At 38.6% G+C, this 17,656-nt stretch overlaps 1 protein-coding gene and 1 long non-coding RNA gene across 6 annotated transcripts in view; one reads left to right on the forward strand and one right to left on the reverse strand.

Moving 5' to 3' along the window:
• HEY2 (hes related family bHLH transcription factor with YRPW motif 2) lies at positions 1–11,437 on the forward strand. 4 transcript variants are annotated; one of them, XM_017653670.3, is made up of 5 exons: positions 3–256; positions 2,211–2,289; positions 2,426–2,509; positions 4,806–4,887; positions 9,466–11,437. In XM_017653670.3, the coding sequence occupies exons 1-5, from the start codon at positions 174–176 to the stop codon at positions 10,149–10,151; spliced, it is 1,014 nt and encodes a 337-aa protein (XP_017509159.2). In that variant the 5' UTR covers positions 3–173; the 3' UTR covers positions 10,152–11,437. The 4 variants fall into 4 exon arrangements, with proteins under 4 accessions (XP_073075656.1, XP_017509159.2, XP_073075657.1 ...); XM_073219556.1 differs by lacking the exon at positions 3–256 and adding an exon at positions 263–705; XM_073219555.1 differs by lacking the exon at positions 2,426–2,509 and having other exon boundaries at positions 1–256.
• The window catches only part of LOC140845452 (uncharacterized), a 25,179-nt gene continuing 12,416 nt past the window's right edge, over positions 4,894–17,656 (reverse strand). Inside the window, exons 4-5 of one of the 2 annotated variants that reach the window (XR_012124213.1) lie at positions 7,466–7,657; positions 4,894–5,184 (exon numbers count right to left, since the gene is read on the reverse strand). This is a non-coding gene — a long non-coding RNA (uncharacterized lncRNA). Of the gene's footprint in view, positions 7,658–17,656 lie in introns of both variants that reach the window. The other variant, XR_012124212.1, reaches the window with a different exon arrangement.

A 17,656-nucleotide genomic window follows, 5' to 3' on the forward strand; every position in this document is an offset into this window, starting at 1 on the left:
GGACTGCGGCGTGGGAAAGAGCCGCGAGGAGCAGAGCGTGCCGCCGCCGGAGCCGCGCCTGCCCAGGCCGGGGGAGCAAGAGTCGGAGGGAGGAAGGCAGCCTGGGAGGGCGCTGTGTCCCGCTCGGCGTCCGTGGCTACGGCCGGGTTGCGCCCCGCGCCGCCTTGGCCGTGATGAAGCGCCCTTGCGAGGAGACGACCTCCGAGAGCGACATGGACGAGACCATAGACGTGGGGAGCGAGAACAATTACTCCGGGTGAGCACGGGCTTGGCGGGAACTGCCTGGAACCGAGACGTCGGGAAGCTTTGTGCACTAGTCTCCTTGGAAATTCCGAGAGTCCTCTCGGCGGCTTCCTAACCGACCGGGGAAACTTTTGCCTGAGACACTTTGAGTGGTGGGCTCACGGAGCGTGCGTTGGGGTAGGGCGACGGTTGTCGATTTTCACTCTAGGGGTGGGGCGGAGAGGACGAGGTACGCAGCTGAAAGAGTCAGGAGTTGGCGAGGGAGGGTCCCTGGCTGTCAGCGTTGGGCGCACGGACGGGCACGTCCCGGCGACCGGCGACGTCCCTGCCACCGAAACTGCATCGCGGAGCACTTTCAGAATGCGCCAGGCGAAGAAAAAAACAGCTGGTTTTTTATTTTTAAGGAGACTATAAAAATATGGCTTGCTTTTGGGAGAAATTAAAACAGTGATCGATGTCAAGGCAAGTAGCTTTCCAGGTTTACCGTTTGTGAGCTGGATGACGGGAGAGTAAATGACAGATACAAGGACCTTTTGGGGGCATAGATCAGTCTTTTTGGCTACTTGTTCTTAAGTCTGGAAAAGATCGGTGTCGTGATTACAGAAGCCAGACCTCCACTTCTGAGTGACAGAGGGAGATTACCGAGGCATTTTAGTCCCAAGGCGGGTCAAATGATAATTGCTTCTAATTGGCATCCCCAGCAGTCCCTTAATTATTTATCTGCACCTGCCACTCAAAGAGGAAAATTTTTACTACGTCTGGAAAATTGGTTTTCCTTCAATATTCTTAATCCTGATAGTACAAACCAAAGCGTGAAGTCAGCAAGAGAAAAATACTTACAGAACCTTTGCTTGCAGAGTGTCTTCTAAATTAAAGTGTTGTCGTGTCATGTTAAAAAATGAGATCTGTAAAACAGAAGCTGTCAAGTGAAAGGCGAAACCACTTGAGAAGGAATAGGGATGAGAGGGACAGCTAATTCAGAAATAAGATTCAGAGTGAGAAGGTGAGGTAACAAGATCCTGGGTGTGTACAACTTTTCTGAAATGGAAGAGAACAACTAACAGGAACCTGGAGAATTTGAGAGAACAGACAGAAGCATACATAGTCTACCAGAATTGTGAAGAGAAACGTATGCAAACTAGAAAGAGTCATAAAAATAATAAGTGACAAAATAATGGTTTGCTGGAACTTTCAACGTAGTAAACCCATTAGTAAACTCAGAGTGGATCATAGCTCTTAGAGGTTGAAGCTTCATTGGGAAGCTGAAAGGTGCCTCCAGTTTCATCTACTGAGTAAAACATTTCCCTAGTAGTTCATCTAATTTAAATTTTCCTATCATTGGCATATTTAATTTGGGCCTTTTTTTAAAAAAGATGAGTATACAAAACATTAAATCTGTTATTTTTTTCATGTTCTGAAATACGACTAAGTGAAGTTTTGAAACAGCAAGTTAACGTCTGTTTAAAGATTGTGTCTAGGGACAGGTTTAACCTGTGATGACTATATAATCTGTCTGATAGTGGTGCCAAACTTGGCCCTTATTTTACAATTGCTTTGCTTTGTTCAGTGTATCTGATGGAGAGAGGAGGAGGGATGCTATTCCGTGTTAGGTGACTTTGAAGCAACATTTACAAGTGGAATTAGGAAATACTAGTTAGTGTCTAACTTCTTACCCAGATGGCCCCTAACTTTTTCACTGGTAGACTCAAAGTTGAAGGATGTTTTTGCCAATGTTTTGGCATCCGAATTACTCATTAAAATTAAAAGAAAACAAAAAAGCATCATTCTTACCTGAAAAGAGATATAAGAGCTGAAAGCAAAGTATATTAAGAGACAAGCATAATTAGGAATAAAATACCGGCCTGAACTATAAAATCACTCTGAATATTTAATAGATGCCATCAAATACCCAGAAGAAACCATTGTTATGCTAATACAGCACCTGACTTACTCTTCCTATTTCATAGGCAAAGTACTAGCTCTGTAATTAGATCGAATTCTCCAACAACAGCATCTCAGATTATGGCAAGAAAGAAAAGGAGAGGGGTATGTGATTTTTTTTTTCTTTTTATTTCATGTAATCCAGCCTGAAGTGTAACAGTTTGTACTTTTCCATTATGAGTAATTTTTATCATTTGTGTAATTATAAACTTTTGTTATTATATTGCTTTCTTTGGGATAGATAATAGAGAAAAGGCGTCGAGATCGGATAAATAACAGTTTATCTGAGTTGAGACGACTGGTGCCAACCGCTTTTGAAAAGCAAGTAAGCTACCCTCATCCTTGACCACCCCCCACCAAAAAGCTTAAAAAATGTGATTCTCTCATCTGGGAATGTGGGTTCTTGTTAAAGCTCATTAAAATAATGGTATATGTGCTCTGATCTGGCACAAAGCAGCTATTTCAATAAAATGCTTTGTTGTGGCAAAACTATTAAAAACATAATCCATCATGAAGTTGAAAAACATTTCCATTCTTCAGCTTATTTTGCCCTTAAGGGTAACAGTGTTCATGCTTTCTCTGTTCTTTCTATGAATACCAGTAGTGGTTTTGTTTAAAACCAAGCTATACGTAGTATTCTTAAAAAAAAAAAAAAGGTATATGTGAAATTTCATTTTTGTCTCAAACTATTTTTTTAAAGTGAGCTTTTTATTTTAAAAGTAACTAAAGCCCAGAAAGTAGTCTCTAGTTCTATTTTCTAAAAAATAATTATAATAAAATTTATTTGTGAAGCTACTTGGTTTCATTTTTAATACCTGAGTTAACAGAATGATGTTCAACTTGTGCTTATCTTTTTGGAAGTTTCGTAAAAATCAAACTAACCATAAATCCCTCTTTTCAGAATTCAAATTATCTAGTGGTTTTGTACACTTAGAAAAGGTTTTGTACACTTAGAAAAGCAGGAAACCAAATGTTTTAAGTCTTTCTTTGTCATTTTGGAAAAGTTGTGTTTCTCCTCCTACCACGATGTCTAAAGGCACAGATTTCTAAAAGCACCCTCAAAAAATACAGCTTCATACCCTTGTTGAAAATACTTCCAATTCAAATATGGTATAAAAGAGCAGTTGTTTGTTTATTCTATTTTATTGCTTACTTCATGAATCACAAACATAAAGCAAGCCCTACCCAAGCCCTTAGAAATTATCCACCAACTGCAATTTTATTAGTCACTTTCACTGAAACTACTATACATCTTCATGGAAAAGTTGAACAATGACAGAATTCAAAATGTAATATGCCACTGATTATACATTTTTTAGAGAAAAAACCCACATTCTATACGCTGCAACTGTTTTTGATAATCTAAATGCAATATGGAAAGTATAGTTTTGATTAGGAGCGTTTTTCAGTGACAATAGGTGGAAAGTGAAAATATCACTAATCAATGATGTTTTGTTTTGAGTACGGAAATGTCTAAAGTTAGGAGGAACAGTTTGGTGACTTTTTATTTCCCTTGGTTTGTTAGATTTTTTTTTCTTTAATATCTACTTAATACTTAAAAGCGAAACTCAATTGTTTGGCAGTTAGTTACCACGAACACAGGCTTTCCCTGTGTGGGTAACTTTCCTACCAACCCTAGTGAGCTGGCCCTCTCACAGTATGATTAGAAGAGGGTGCATTCGAGCAGTTTAAATAACTCTGGCATTCTCACCATGTACTTGGGTGCTGAGAATTTTTACGAAACAAGTAAAGCATAGGAACCTGAAATAAACTTCAGTTTCCTTTTCAAAAGAACATACTGATTTAATTATTTAGCTCTTCCAGGAAATTAGAAGTCACCCACTACCCCCTAAGACTGTTTGAGGTGGTACATTAATATTCTAATTGGTTTCCAGAGGTTGCCTTGTTTTAAAAAGGGCAGACATAAAAATATATTCCCAAGGCAATTTTATTAAGAACTATTTTTAAGGGTTCAAATATCCTTAAAAGTGTTATCTGATGCTTACTAGATAAGCAGTAAGTTGGACTTTCTTGTTTATGATTTTGGAATTCACAGTGACACCTGCTGGTAATTTTTTTGGGGAAAAATCCTTTAAAGTCCCTTTTTTATTTTTGGTTCTGCTTACCAGTGATATAGCATGAATTACCTCAAAGGCTTATTAAAATTTTCTATTTTTGGAAAAATCTACTTCTAACAATAATTTGCTAAGATCCTATCTCCTTAGCCTCCAAAGTTGGATTTAATTAATCAAGACTTCAGCATAATGGACTATTGGATGTTCCCTAATAAAGTATATTATTAACCACAGTAGAGATTGGATGCAAAGTTTAAGATTTTTACAACTGTAGTAGTTCTGTGGGAGTGATTGTAGGAGTATAATTATTCTTATAATTGGAAAATTCATTATGCCTTTTAGTCTTTAAAAGCTAAAATAGCCAGTATCTGTCATTAGGTGTAACATAATAGTGTTTTCCTGTCAAATTTGGAAAGAATTCAGTTACTTTAATTAAAAAAGTAAAACTTAAAACTTTCTAGTGAGACAGAAAATTGAAAATTCAGTTTAAAATGTTTCAAATTAGTTTCCGTGGGGCTTATAAGACTTCATTATTTATTTATTCAGGGATCTGCAAAATTAGAAAAAGCTGAAATATTGCAAATGACAGTGGATCATCTGAAGATGCTTCAGGCAACCGGGGGTAAAGGTAAGTAGGAGACTTTTATTTTTCCCCCCTTTCAACCTTTTTCTTTTCATTTTTTACCCCCAAGATTATAGGAAAGTTATAGTTGAACAGTTCTCTATCAAGCTAAGATAGGTTGCCAATAAAGCCGTGGAAATCAATGCTAATGGCAGGATTGAACTCGTGGGAAAGAACTTCTGGAACAAAAGAAGCACTTGACCCTGAGCTTGTGTTTGCTTTCATAATACTGCGGGAGGAAGGCTTCATTCACAGCAGCCTAGTCAGAGGTTTGTTTGGGACTTCAGAAGCACATGCTGGGATCTGTACAGAAAGACAAAACAAACACAAACACCCAAACATAAACAGGAGGTTAGAGGCAATCTTTTTCTCTTCCTCTTTCCCTTCCCCTGAGCCCTTCCCCCCATTCAGTCAGAGGTAGGACTCAATATAATGCAGCTATTCCAAAGGAAGTAACTATGATCATTTTCACTGTGTATTGATATTTTGGTTGGTCTGAGATTTAGACCAGACAGAGCATTTGAAGTACAGGTAGTGACTCTCTGTACTGGAAACCATTGATGGAGCAGAGTCGTTCTTACGGAGAGCAGACAGGAGCACGTGCCTACGCCTAGTGCCCTGGATAGGTGTCTTCAGTACTGGATAGTGATTTAAGGAAGAATCGTCTAGAGGGTCAGGGACAGACCCACACCAACATGCTAAAAATAGGCTTGAGATTCTGAAAGCTGTAATAGCCATTCAGATTTCATTATTCCCTCTTTTCACAGCCACTGAGATTGGATCTTGTGCTTTTGTATCTTTTTCACCCTTCATGCAGGCCTTTGTTAATCATCCTAGCGAAGGGTGGTACTCAGTATATTTGACAGCTAGGTAAGGAGACAGTACCAGGAGAGGCTAAGTGCTGCGACGACACCCTGCAGGCTTCTCTGTGCTCAGCGTTAGTGTTCTGCTGCATCATAGCAGAGTTTGCCCTAGATCAGGGCATGGGCAAGGCATTGAAAGGAAGTAGCTGTTTACTAATTGCTATGGAAGAATTTTAGTATTTAACTCCAGGATGGCATACTATTCAGCACCTGTGGAATATCGGCCCTGACCCTCACTCTTCTACCTGTGTCAGGTCAGAAGTGATCATTGTAAAGGGAAACCCACATGGTATAACTTAACCTTAGTTGCACCTTCTCAAAAAACCATCCTGAGTGAGTATGGAATTGTGATTTTCACTCATTAAAATATAGCATTCAGTGTAGGATGCAAACATTCTTATGTAATAGCAGAGAGAACTGGATGAAATCATAGAAGCTGAGGATCCAGCCCAGCTTGGCCACTCTCTCACCTTTTACCCAAGTCAAAGTGCTGCACTGAGGTCTATATTATCACTCTGAGGTCTGATGGCCCCTCCAGTCCCATGATTTCATCCGTACACCTGCCAGCTCAGGATATTAGGAGACTGACTGAGTTAGTTATGGTGCAAGAAAATTGTTTGATTGCTTTACTTCTTGGCATTGTTAGCCCCAAGGCTAAGTGTTCTTATCAGGGTTTCACATATTTGGCATCAGCTGTACTTCTAAAGAGAAATATAGCTCATATGCCTTATTATAAAAACTAAGTTCCATCTCAGTTGCTATTCCTGGCTACCTGAACAGTCCTAAAATTAGTCTCAGAATATTTTTAAGCAGACATTTCCAAGCAAGCTTCACACAAGTCATCATCGCCTGACTGCTAGGTTATTACAGAGGTCATCATGCAAGAGAATGTGAAGGCCTTGAAGAAGGGGTGGGCAGTATAGGACCAACACCTGCTATGGGGCCTTATACTATAGTGGTGAAGGGTGTAGAGTCTGTAGTTCAACTGCCAGTTTCAAGTCTTGGCTCTGCCATTTATTAGCTCTGTGACCCTAGATAAATTACTAAGCCTTCTTGAGCCCCAGTATCCTCATTTATAAAATGAGGACAGTGATAGTGTCCACCTCACAAGTTTATAAGTTTATTCCCTTAAAGCCATAGAGCAGTGATGGTACAGAGGAAGTGGCATGAACCCAAGTGCTGTTATTTTTGGCCCAAGATCCATTCACAGAAGACAGCAGCTCGTTATCGCTTCCCTGTGCATACAGCAGTGTAATAGGTATTACATGATTTATATTCCATAGTATGCAACAGAAGACTCAGCCTTATACAATGACATAAATAGTTAGCAAACCACAAATTTCAATTACTTGGTGCTCACTCATGAAAATCCTTGGAAACTCCTGGATTTCCAATTCTGTTGGTCTATTATTTACAATCTTAGTATTGCAGTAGTTTCTAGAGAGGATTTAGTAGAGCAACGTAAATTTCTAAATCCCTCTAGGATTATAGACCCTGTCTTCTCTGGTGGTTACCTGTGTCCTCCTCTCATGAAAGTCAGAAGCCTGCAAAGCCCCACAGAGAACCCTGAGGACTGTTATGTGGAATCTTTCTTTGGAGGCATCTTTTTCAGGAAGAGCTTTCTCTCCTAATCCCAGGGGACCTGTTGCTAATTATGCTGAAGTCCAGGGATGGTAACAGTTTTTGTTCCTCAACTTCTACACTTCATGATATTCTCTTACCAGCTTTGTGCTGTTGTTGCTTGTTGAATGGTATATATTTTTGCTCCAGTGTTTTTTGACTTCGAAATTTCTGCTGGAATTCTAGCTTTTGGACTTTGAATATTGTGACTGCTGTTTTTCAGAGTGCTTTGATCACAGAATAAGATAGTCTAATTTTTAACAGATGATAAATGAAACAGGTAATGCTTTGATCTGTAAAAACATAAAAAAGATAATGTGTAAATACCTTAGATTAAAATAACCTTGTTTGAACATGATATTTTTGCTTTATGTACACCCACATCCCCAAACTGAGTACACTTAACTTTTAATGTGAAAATTGCTTTTAAAATCAGTTGGAAATGTGACAGAATCTGAAAAGGACAAGTTTGTACAAATTAGAAGCCAGCCATTCAAAGTGGTGAGATTTCCCAAATGTCTGATTATTATTTTATACCCTAAATTAGCACTGATTAATAATCAGACATTACTATTTTCTATTTTAATGTATTCTCATTGGATAAAAAAGGTTCTTATAAATGTGACTCAGCTCCAACCATTTTTATGGCAGTAACGTTAGGTATGAGGGTTCATACATACACACTGACAAAATTGATACACATGTTTTCTTGGGTGGATGCCAGGAAAAGGCAAGCTAACCAATGAAGGAAATTTATTCAGAACTTAAGAAAACTTAGTTGTAGAAATCTCTTATGAGTAAAGTAGTCTTATATGACAGAAAAATAAGATGTTTATTTTTATAAATATCTATGTTTACTGCTGCATTATTATATCTATGTTTATTGCTGCATTTTTTATAATAGCCAAGATACGGAAGCAACTAAAATGCCCATAAGTAGATGAAATGATAAAGAAGATGTGGTACATATACACAATAGAATATTATTATGCCATAAAAAAGAAAGAAATCCTGCCATTTGCAACAACATGGATGGACCTAGAGGGAATTATGCTCAGTGAATAAGCCAGATGGAGAATATGCCATATGATTTCACTTATTTGTGGAATATAAAAACAAAACAAAATGAACAAAATAGCAGTAGATTCATAAAAACACTGAGAAGTGACTCATGTTTACCATGGGGGAGGGAGGTAAAAGGGTACACAAATTCTCAATCATAGTATAAGTTGGTCACAGGGATGGTAGAACAGCATGGAGAATAGAGCCAGTGATTCTGTAACATCTTCCTATGTTGACAAATAGTTAACTGCACTAGTAGGGGTGAGGATTTAGTAATATGGGTAACTGTTGAACCACTGTTTGAACCACTGTGGTTTTACATACTTAAAACCAATACAAGGTTATATGTCAATGATATGTCAATAAAAAAACTAAGTTAAAGAAAATAACAATTTTCATATTAGTAGCCAATATTTTAAAAAATCATTGTTTTAATTTTTTTCATACAAAGCAATGACAAGATGTTTTCACTTTGTTCATAAGAAACACTGAGAGTCAAGAAACATTTATGAATTTATTAAGAGACTGTAGCACATTTTTAAAGAAGGTCCTCAAGCTGCTAAGATGTACTTCACGTGTCTGCTACAACTGCTCAAAGAGTTAGGGTGTCTCAGATAAGCCTTTGACTCTCCAATACATGTGACAGAGACAGAGAGACTGGCCCTCTGTATTAACTGTGAAAAAGTTTAGTAGGGCATTTCACCATCTACATACAAAGGGAGAAACACCTTTTTTTTTTCTGGAAGTGTTTGAAACATGGATGTTCTTAGTTTTTTTCCCCACTGTGATGTGTGGTTGCAAGAACAACTTAGTATACATAGCATTACTAGAGTTGCTACACATATGAATTGCAAAGTATACTTTATTCTATAAAAATTACAACTGCAAGTACCTGGCAATGTGTTCAGAAAGGATGGTCATTGGACCTAAATCTCACGAAGGGCAGAGTGGGACATGGTTGTTGGGTACTCTGACTAACTGTACTGTTTTCTCCCTCACTCTCTCTCCGGTCGCCCACCTTGCTAAAACCCCCATTTAGGCTACTTTGACGCACATGCTCTTGCCATGGATTTCATGAGCATTGGATTCCGAGAGTGCTTAACAGAAGTGGCACGGTACCTGAGCTCCGTGGAAGGCCTGGACTCCTCCGACCCCTTGCGGGTGCGACTGGTCTCGCATCTCAGCACGTGTGCCTCGCAGCGGGAGGCGGCGGCCATGACGTCCTCTCTGGCCCACCACCACCACCCGCTACACCCGCACCACTGGGCGGCGGCCTTCCACCACCTTCCCGCAGCCCTGCTCCAGCCCAATGGACTCCACGCCTCCGAGTCAGTGCCTTGTCGCCTCTCCACAACTTCAGAAGTGCCTCCTGCCCATGGGTCCACTCTCCTCACCGCCACATTTGCCCATACAGATTCTGCCCTTCGGATGCCATCAACAGGCAGTGTCACCCCCTGCGTGCCACCACTCTCCACCTCTCTCTTGTCGCTCTCAGCCACTGTCCACGCAGCAGCGGCCGCAGCCACTGCAGCCGCACACAGCTTCCCTCTGTCCTTTGCGGGGGCGTTCCCCATGCTCCCGCCAAGTGCTGCAGCCGCGGTGGCAGCCGCTACGGCCATCAGCCCACCCTTATCCGTATCAGCCACGTCCAGTCCTCAGCAGACAAGCAGTGGAACAAACAGTAAACCTTACCGACCCTGGGGGACAGAAGTGGGAGCTTTTTAAGTTTTCACTGACTTTTTGCAATAGTACCTGAATGCCCTTCATTTCAAAGTCAGCTTAAAACTTCTGCACCCTGAAAGTAGCCATGTAGATGTCCACAGATCCACAAAGGAACAATAAAGCTATTTGAGACATAAACCTCACAAGTGGAGATATGGTATCTTTTTTCTCTTGTATTGTTTAAGGCAGCTTGGTAATTGACATCAGCAACTTCTGAAATCTTCACGCTTGTCTCCATTTAGAAGTTTCTTGGATAATAAATGGACTGTCCCATGTACAGGGTGTCAGTATGTCTAAACTGGGGAAGAAAAATGCCCTGACTGAATTCTCTTGAAACTAGATGGATCACAAATGAGTGTTTCATAAGTACCTGAGCTAGTGAAGTTTTTTTCTGAACATGTAAAATTGCGCAAGTAAAGAAACGTGTTCAGGTTCGGTTAAGAAAGGAAAAGGACAGAAGTCTTGGATTATGTTGTAAACATTTTCATTCAGTGCCAGAGAAGAATACTCTAGGCCAAATACAACAGGTATTTCTAGGCCAAAAGGATTGCTGAAAATAATTTTCAAGTTGAAAGACCTAGTTTTATCTTAATTTGCTTTCTTTGTGCAGACTTGCCAAGTGGTACAGACTTAGCAATACATTGGTATAAGCAATTACTCCCATCAGTGCTCAGTTTAGTAAGTATTTCTGCCCTGCCTGCAAGCCCCAGGCACTTTTCACTGCTCAAAATTGGGTGCTGCTTTATATAAACCTTACATTTACAGAGTGTGCCTACAAGCAGTTGCCTACTCTGCACCCACCAGAAGCTCTTTGATTCATGCCAACCTGAAAACTCTACAGTTTGTAAATGTTTTGGTTAATTTATTGTCTCATTTAGACTATTTTTATTATGTATTTATCGTCTTCATTTTTTTTTGATAATGTGTAATATCTATTCTTGTCACCTTTTGGGGAAATGCTGCATTTCTGGAGGTGGTAAGACAGGGAGAGAGCATTGGAAAGAGAAAAGCAACAATTTTTAAATGTTCTTTGTTAAGTTCATGATTGCGTATGATCCCAAATAGAGATGAATATATGCAATGGGATGTACATAGATTATTTTTGTTCATGCCTAGACTAGTGCTACATAATGGTGTTTTTTTATTTTGTTTCATGACAAAATAATCTCTTAAATACATTGAAATTGAGCACATGAGATTTATGTTTGAAAGAAAGACACAGCATGTATTATGCACTTCATTTCTCTGCTGTGTGGAGAAAGCAATAAACATGAGAATGTTAAACATTATGCAAGTTATACTTTTAAATATTTGTTTGAAATTACTGTACCTAGCCTTTTTTTGCATTACTTTGTAACCTCTTTCTATGCAAAAGTATACGTATCACTAATTAAATGAAATCCTTTTTTGACTATTTTTATGCGGGTGAGTTGCTTTACAGAATGGCAAATTGACAGGAATGTCAAGCAAGGCCTTCCTTCACTGACAAATTTAAGCCATGGCTTTTCTTTTTCTCTTTCAAAAATCACTTGATATAACTCACAGCTTTCTTGAAAATAACATTTATCTGAGCTTGTAAATCAACTAAGCATAGCCAGGTATGACATTTGGAGGCAGGAAGTGATCAGTTTCTTCTGCCTTTTATTCTTAACCATGATTCTAGGAAAAGTGCAAATACATGCACTCCAAATAATAGTATACTGAACATAGAATAAGCTAGAATGTGTCATACAGTTTGCAATTCAAAAACACCTGTAGAGTGTTTTTAAAACATCACATACATACATGATAGGTGTATGCTTGCTTCCTGATGATAAATCCTCTAGCTACCTCAATGAAAATTTCTTTTGATGCTGTAGAAATTATGCAGATACTCCTCCTTCATCAATGAAGCTTAAAAGATTTTCTGAGTTCTTGAACCTACTGGGCCAAACGTGAAGAGAAGAATGTTTTTATTAAGCATATCACTTATGCTCAAAGTTAAAGGATAAACTGGGAAGCTTCTTATTTTTGAAAAATGAATTATATAGTTTAATTTCTTCTGTCTGTAAGTAGGTTAAAAAAAATGAGCAAAACCAAATCACTTTGTTTCTCCTGTCTATAAGCTTTGTGGTTATAGCTTCCATTAGCTCTGATACAATTAGGTAACAAATAGGAAAATAGATTTGGTAGTATTTGAAGTTTGCTTTTCAGTTATAATTTGTATACAACAGGCATAGAAATAATTTTTATTTTAAAATCATCTTGGCCTAACAGTTGATTCTGTGCATATTGTCAGTGTTCAAAGAACTTAATTTCCTTTTTTGGAATGTAAACTGTTAAGAGATCAGAATTTTAGAGGGGTTTTATGTATTTTAAGATAAATATTATTCCTTTTTCCTTTCCTCCTTTTCTGATTCTTTCTGTGTTTTTCTTACTTTTTTCCTTCCCAGTTAAATAGAGGTTGTTATTTTTCAACGTAATTGATTAAAATATTTGCAAACCAACTTGTCACATAATTGCTAAGGGTTGTCAGAGTTCCTAGAGATAATCATTCTCAGTAAAGGACTGAAAAGTCATTTCAAGTTAATTGGTCCTTGTTCAATGTTTCACATCATCAGCTTTTAACATCACATTTCACAGTGTTAAAAAAACAAAGTTAAACTAAGTAAAATGAAAACATCAAATTGACTTCATTCAGTGATTCACAAGTCAGGCGGCATCCCATCTAGCAAATAGCAAGTTACTGTGAGAAGTTACACAAAATGGAAGGCCTTTATAGGTGGAAGGGGGCAGAAAAAAGACATTTCTAACAAAAAGTAGATTGCTTCAAGCCAGGTCACCTTCCTTTGGGGGAAGAGTAGGGGCCAGCCAGGTAGATTACCTCATGAGTGCTGACCAGGTAATTCTAGGTTGACTGGTTAAAGGTCACGTGCCTGGGAGAAGCTGAAATTACTATTAGGTTACCTGTTAAATCTTGGTTTGCTGATGTGGGGCTTAGCACAAGGGACTTCATTTTGGGCCTGTTGCTTCTTTTGAACCAGTTTCTATTAAGTTTACCACTGAGTTTTCCATCTCTGATCCATTGTTTCATAGAAGTGTTGTTCCACTTTTAAGTGTAACAATTTTCATGTTTGCTACTGAAATAAAAAACTCTTACGGCTCGAGGGAGAAGAACTTTTTAGGGTTTGATTTTCTGCGGACTTTTATTTGTAAGAAAGGTAGTCCCAAAATTAATTCAAAGGGTTTTTGGTGGAATAAAAGGAAAAAGGGGACATTTTTAGACATTTGGTTTTCCCCAAATGTTAAAAGCTGTATGTATGCATTGTGTTAGAAATGATTAAAGAAGACAACGTAGGTGATACAAACTTTTTTTAACACTTCATGAAAAGTGGGCAATCTCCTTGTAGAGAACTACAAAATGAGGGTGAAAGGCAGGAAGCTTTTATAGGCTAAAGAATAAAGAACAAGGAAGAGAAAAAAATAGAAAATATCTGATTGGCTGGGGCCACAAAGGAATACTTGTTTGGCATAAGAAGGCCCAGAGTTGGCTTGGCATTAGGGATTGGCTGACTGGATATACTGTTTCTGGGCAAGTGGAGCCTTTATAGGGATGTGAAAATTATCTAAGGTTCTGTTTGCAGATAGGGCACCCTGAGGAGGAACAACTCCATCTTGGCCTAGAAATTCATATCAGCACTAAACAGAACACAATTTTGTATTTTCAAGAAGTTTTTATTGAATAACTATTGTGTGCCCAGCACAGTGCTGTATATGTCAGGTTTCAAATGGTGTGTAGTTACACGTGTAAATGTGATCTTACAACTGGCAGGCATAGGTATGACTGCCACCCTTGCTGTTCATAGGGTCCCTCAAAAGGAGGAGGTGCCCAGAGAGTGAGGAAAGCGTTTCTGGGACTGGCTGGGCATGATTCTTGCTCTCCTTGGGATCTTTTGCTATCCAATATATATGATATTTCCTATCACATTTGAAGAAACATCAGGGGCATTTAAAGTGATGTTGAAACATAAAAAGTCCAAATGTTAACTAAAGTGATAGCTCTAACGATGTAAATGTACATGTGTGTTACCAATCTCAATGAGGCCTTTTGGATTATCTTCCTTACATATACAACCTGTTCCTTCTGCCAATCGTTAATACAAAACAAGAGTAACCACCTTAGGTAACATCATCACAAAGCATATGATTTTAGAACTCTGTTTCCATAAGCCTGAGACGTCATCAGTTGCAAGGTATACTCTTGATTTGAGGTCCGTTTTTAAGGAAAAGAACTACCACAGCATAACTTTACACATTGATCATAAGGCATCCCAACTTTCAGAGTATAAAAATGAGAAAGTAATCTTAGATTTGAGGCAATCCTATGACATAATTCTGTACTTGAATGTGATTTAGAAATCCATAGCTAGAGATGTACATAGACTAAAATGTGGCTGATTGAGCTTACTTTAAAAGTATCTCATCAGGATAGGGTCCTAGTCAAGTCAAAGAATCTGGATTGACTTTGTAACCATAATGATCTAAAGATAGATGTTTTTTAAGCTTTTCATGTTTTTATTGCCCAATAGGATTATTGCTAGTTCTACATTTTACTGAAGAATGAAGTTTGACTTCCCCTTGTAATTCTTTTAAGATCTAAGCAATAACTGAGATGGTGAATATTTCAGCAAGTACAACAAAGCATTTCAGCAAATGTGACATCATAAAGTGTGACTATAGCTCATATTCTTTGGAAGGATAAGTCTTTGAACTTGGATGGCAGATCTTAAACAGAAGAAAAGCCCCCTAGATTACAGACGCAACCTTGTATGAGGGGCCAGAAGCACCTGAGAAATGGCTCTCTAGGTACCAGACAGCACTTTTTCCCTCGCTTCTAACTTCAAAGGAACAGACAGGATTGGGGTTGGTCAGAGAATCCAGTCCTCTGCTGTAACTGACAGAACCAATACCCACTGTAAGTTACAAATCTGACAAAGGAAAAAAAATGTAATACTATCAACACTGCTCAATTATTCTCTCTGCTAAGCTTTGTGCTTAAGTGTGTGAAGTCTGTTATCTCACTTTAGGCTCATAACTATCCTATAGAGAATATTATCTTTACATATTAGGAATTGGAGAATAAGAGGTTAATTGTACAAGGTCATATGTAGCAGGTTGAGCTATGACTCAACCCATGCCTGTCTGATTCCTAAATCCATTACATGGACCTGCAGGCTGTGGCTTTGGGCACTGTGTTTTTGGACTCAGACTCATTCAGACTAACCGAGAATATTACAGCCTGTCTGGGTTCACTTTGAATTACTGACGAGTAAATCTGTCTAGAGGATTAGCATAAAAATGCCTACCATCTCACAATGAATGTATGAAAGAATGAAAAAAAATAATAACTCCACTTTATTCTATCATATAACATAAAAGGAAATTATCTCGGCAGTTCCCTGTAACTTTCAACTTTTAAGCAGGTCACATCTAACTTACTTAATCAGTGAACTTAGCTTCTGTAAAGGCTACCAGAGACTCTTCTATAATTTTATTCAAGCTGATTGACACAGGGGAGGCAAGATGGTGAAGTATTTTAAGACTAGTAAATTTAGTTTGAAAAAAAATTCACAGTCCTCCATTGGATGTAAAAGGTAAGAGTTATTTTTTTGAGGGAAGAATACTAGATTATTCTGAAAGCTTACAAATTCCAGGGCCATCATGTCATAAAATAACATTCTTCATTTAGCCTATGAAGATCTTGCCCAGTAAGCCATTCACTTTAACAATTCTCATTTTCAGGAAGGACTTTTTAACTAACCTAAGTTCCTCAGCCTACAGTTAAGCATGTTTTCTAATAGCAGCTAACAGTTTATATGTATATAATTTTTCAGAAATGTTATAACCAGAGACATTTTTATGTGCCTCTAAGATCTTAGTCTTCTGAAAACTGAATATTTTGTTTCCTTGACTTCTACTGTCATTCTATTAGTGTGTAGGAATGAAGAGATTTATGCACATAAAATAGTATATGCATGTAATAGAATGCCTCAGGCTTCTTTTTCAAAGGATAGAAAGAGGTTGAGTATCTTTGGCAAGTTAACTCTAAAGTTTCTTGTATTAAGTTTGCACTGTGATAGTTTTGTGTTTTCCTTGTAATGAAAAAAAATGTCACATTTTTCTCATGAGGGAGAAAATATACTTTGCAAAGAATGGCAATTATTAGTCATAATGTTTCACTTCTTTAAGTGGGGTGATAAATTTTAAATTGCTCGTAAACTCCTAAAACAATTGTCTTACTGAGTTAACCCCTCCTTTCCTGATTATAAGCCATCAAGCTGAATGTTATTTACTATACTCTAAAACTCTGCTTCCGAGATCCTTCATCACTTTTTTTAAAACCTTTTCCTTTAATCACAGAGAACGTGAAGGGTTGTTTTTTTTTTCCTGCTAAAACAATGTAACCAGAGCTTTGTGTCACTGCATTGTGTAGACTTTCTCCTGAACTAGCAACAGCAGACCTGTTCTCTGTCTAAGCCAGCCTGTCTTAGCACACCTTCTTTAAATAGGCTTCCCTTGGCGTCCAGCAAGACGATGGAGGTGTGCTCACAGTCAGGAGGGCACACACAGAGGCACACAGGCCATATTTTACTATCCTCATAACACATTTCTCTATCAGAGTCACAAACCACCTCCTAAGCAGGAACAAAGTCTGTCACATTTTTTGTCCCACAGAAAGCCACTGTTAGATTTATTTTATTATTTTGACATCCTCCTGACAGCAGACAGATAAGCAAAGCATAGTACAAATGCATGGGTGTAGTGACATCATCAAAATTCTCATAAAAATGGCCGGATGTGGTACCATCCACAAAGTCCAGAACCTGGCGACCGCCATCAGAGGAAGGCACGGCCAAGCTCAGTGCATAAGCATTGCCTGTGGTGACAAACATCCTCCACTGTTGCAGTATGGATGCTGAGGAGGCTTGATGGGCCATTGTGTCCCCTGTCAAGGTGAGCAACCCCCACCAAAGATCCATGAGTCCATTGCTGCTAAATCATTAAGCAGGTATAAGGTGCATGTGTTGCACCAAGAAAACAGACTTAAACACCAACTTCCTCCTGACTATGACTATCATGGGAACGGGTCTCAGCAATAAACCCATGAATTATCTGACCCACACTGACCAGTTCTCACAAGAGGGCTACAGCTTTGATGTGACAGTGAAGCCCCAAGTAGGCCCAAGAGCAGGAGCCACAGACAAAACAACACAGGAGCAATAACTCAATAAAATGCATTTAGCCACTTCTTCAAACACCAAGGTCTGGCAGGCGGCTTCCTTGCCCTGAGTATCAGGACCAAAGTTCACCACTGTTTGTCTTCAGGATGTGACATAGTGAGAGAAGTGGTGAAAGTTACTTGACTAATTGTTCCTTTTAAATAAATTGCTTAGGAGTGAAAATGCTGTAAGCCCATCATCTACTGATACAGCAAAGACATGTTAACAAGAGGTTTGCTTAATGACAGT

This window comes from Manis javanica, chromosome 13, assembly GCF_040802235.1.
Source record: "Manis javanica isolate MJ-LG chromosome 13, MJ_LKY, whole genome shotgun sequence".
Lineage (NCBI taxonomy): Eukaryota > Metazoa > Chordata > Mammalia > Pholidota > Manidae > Manis > Manis javanica.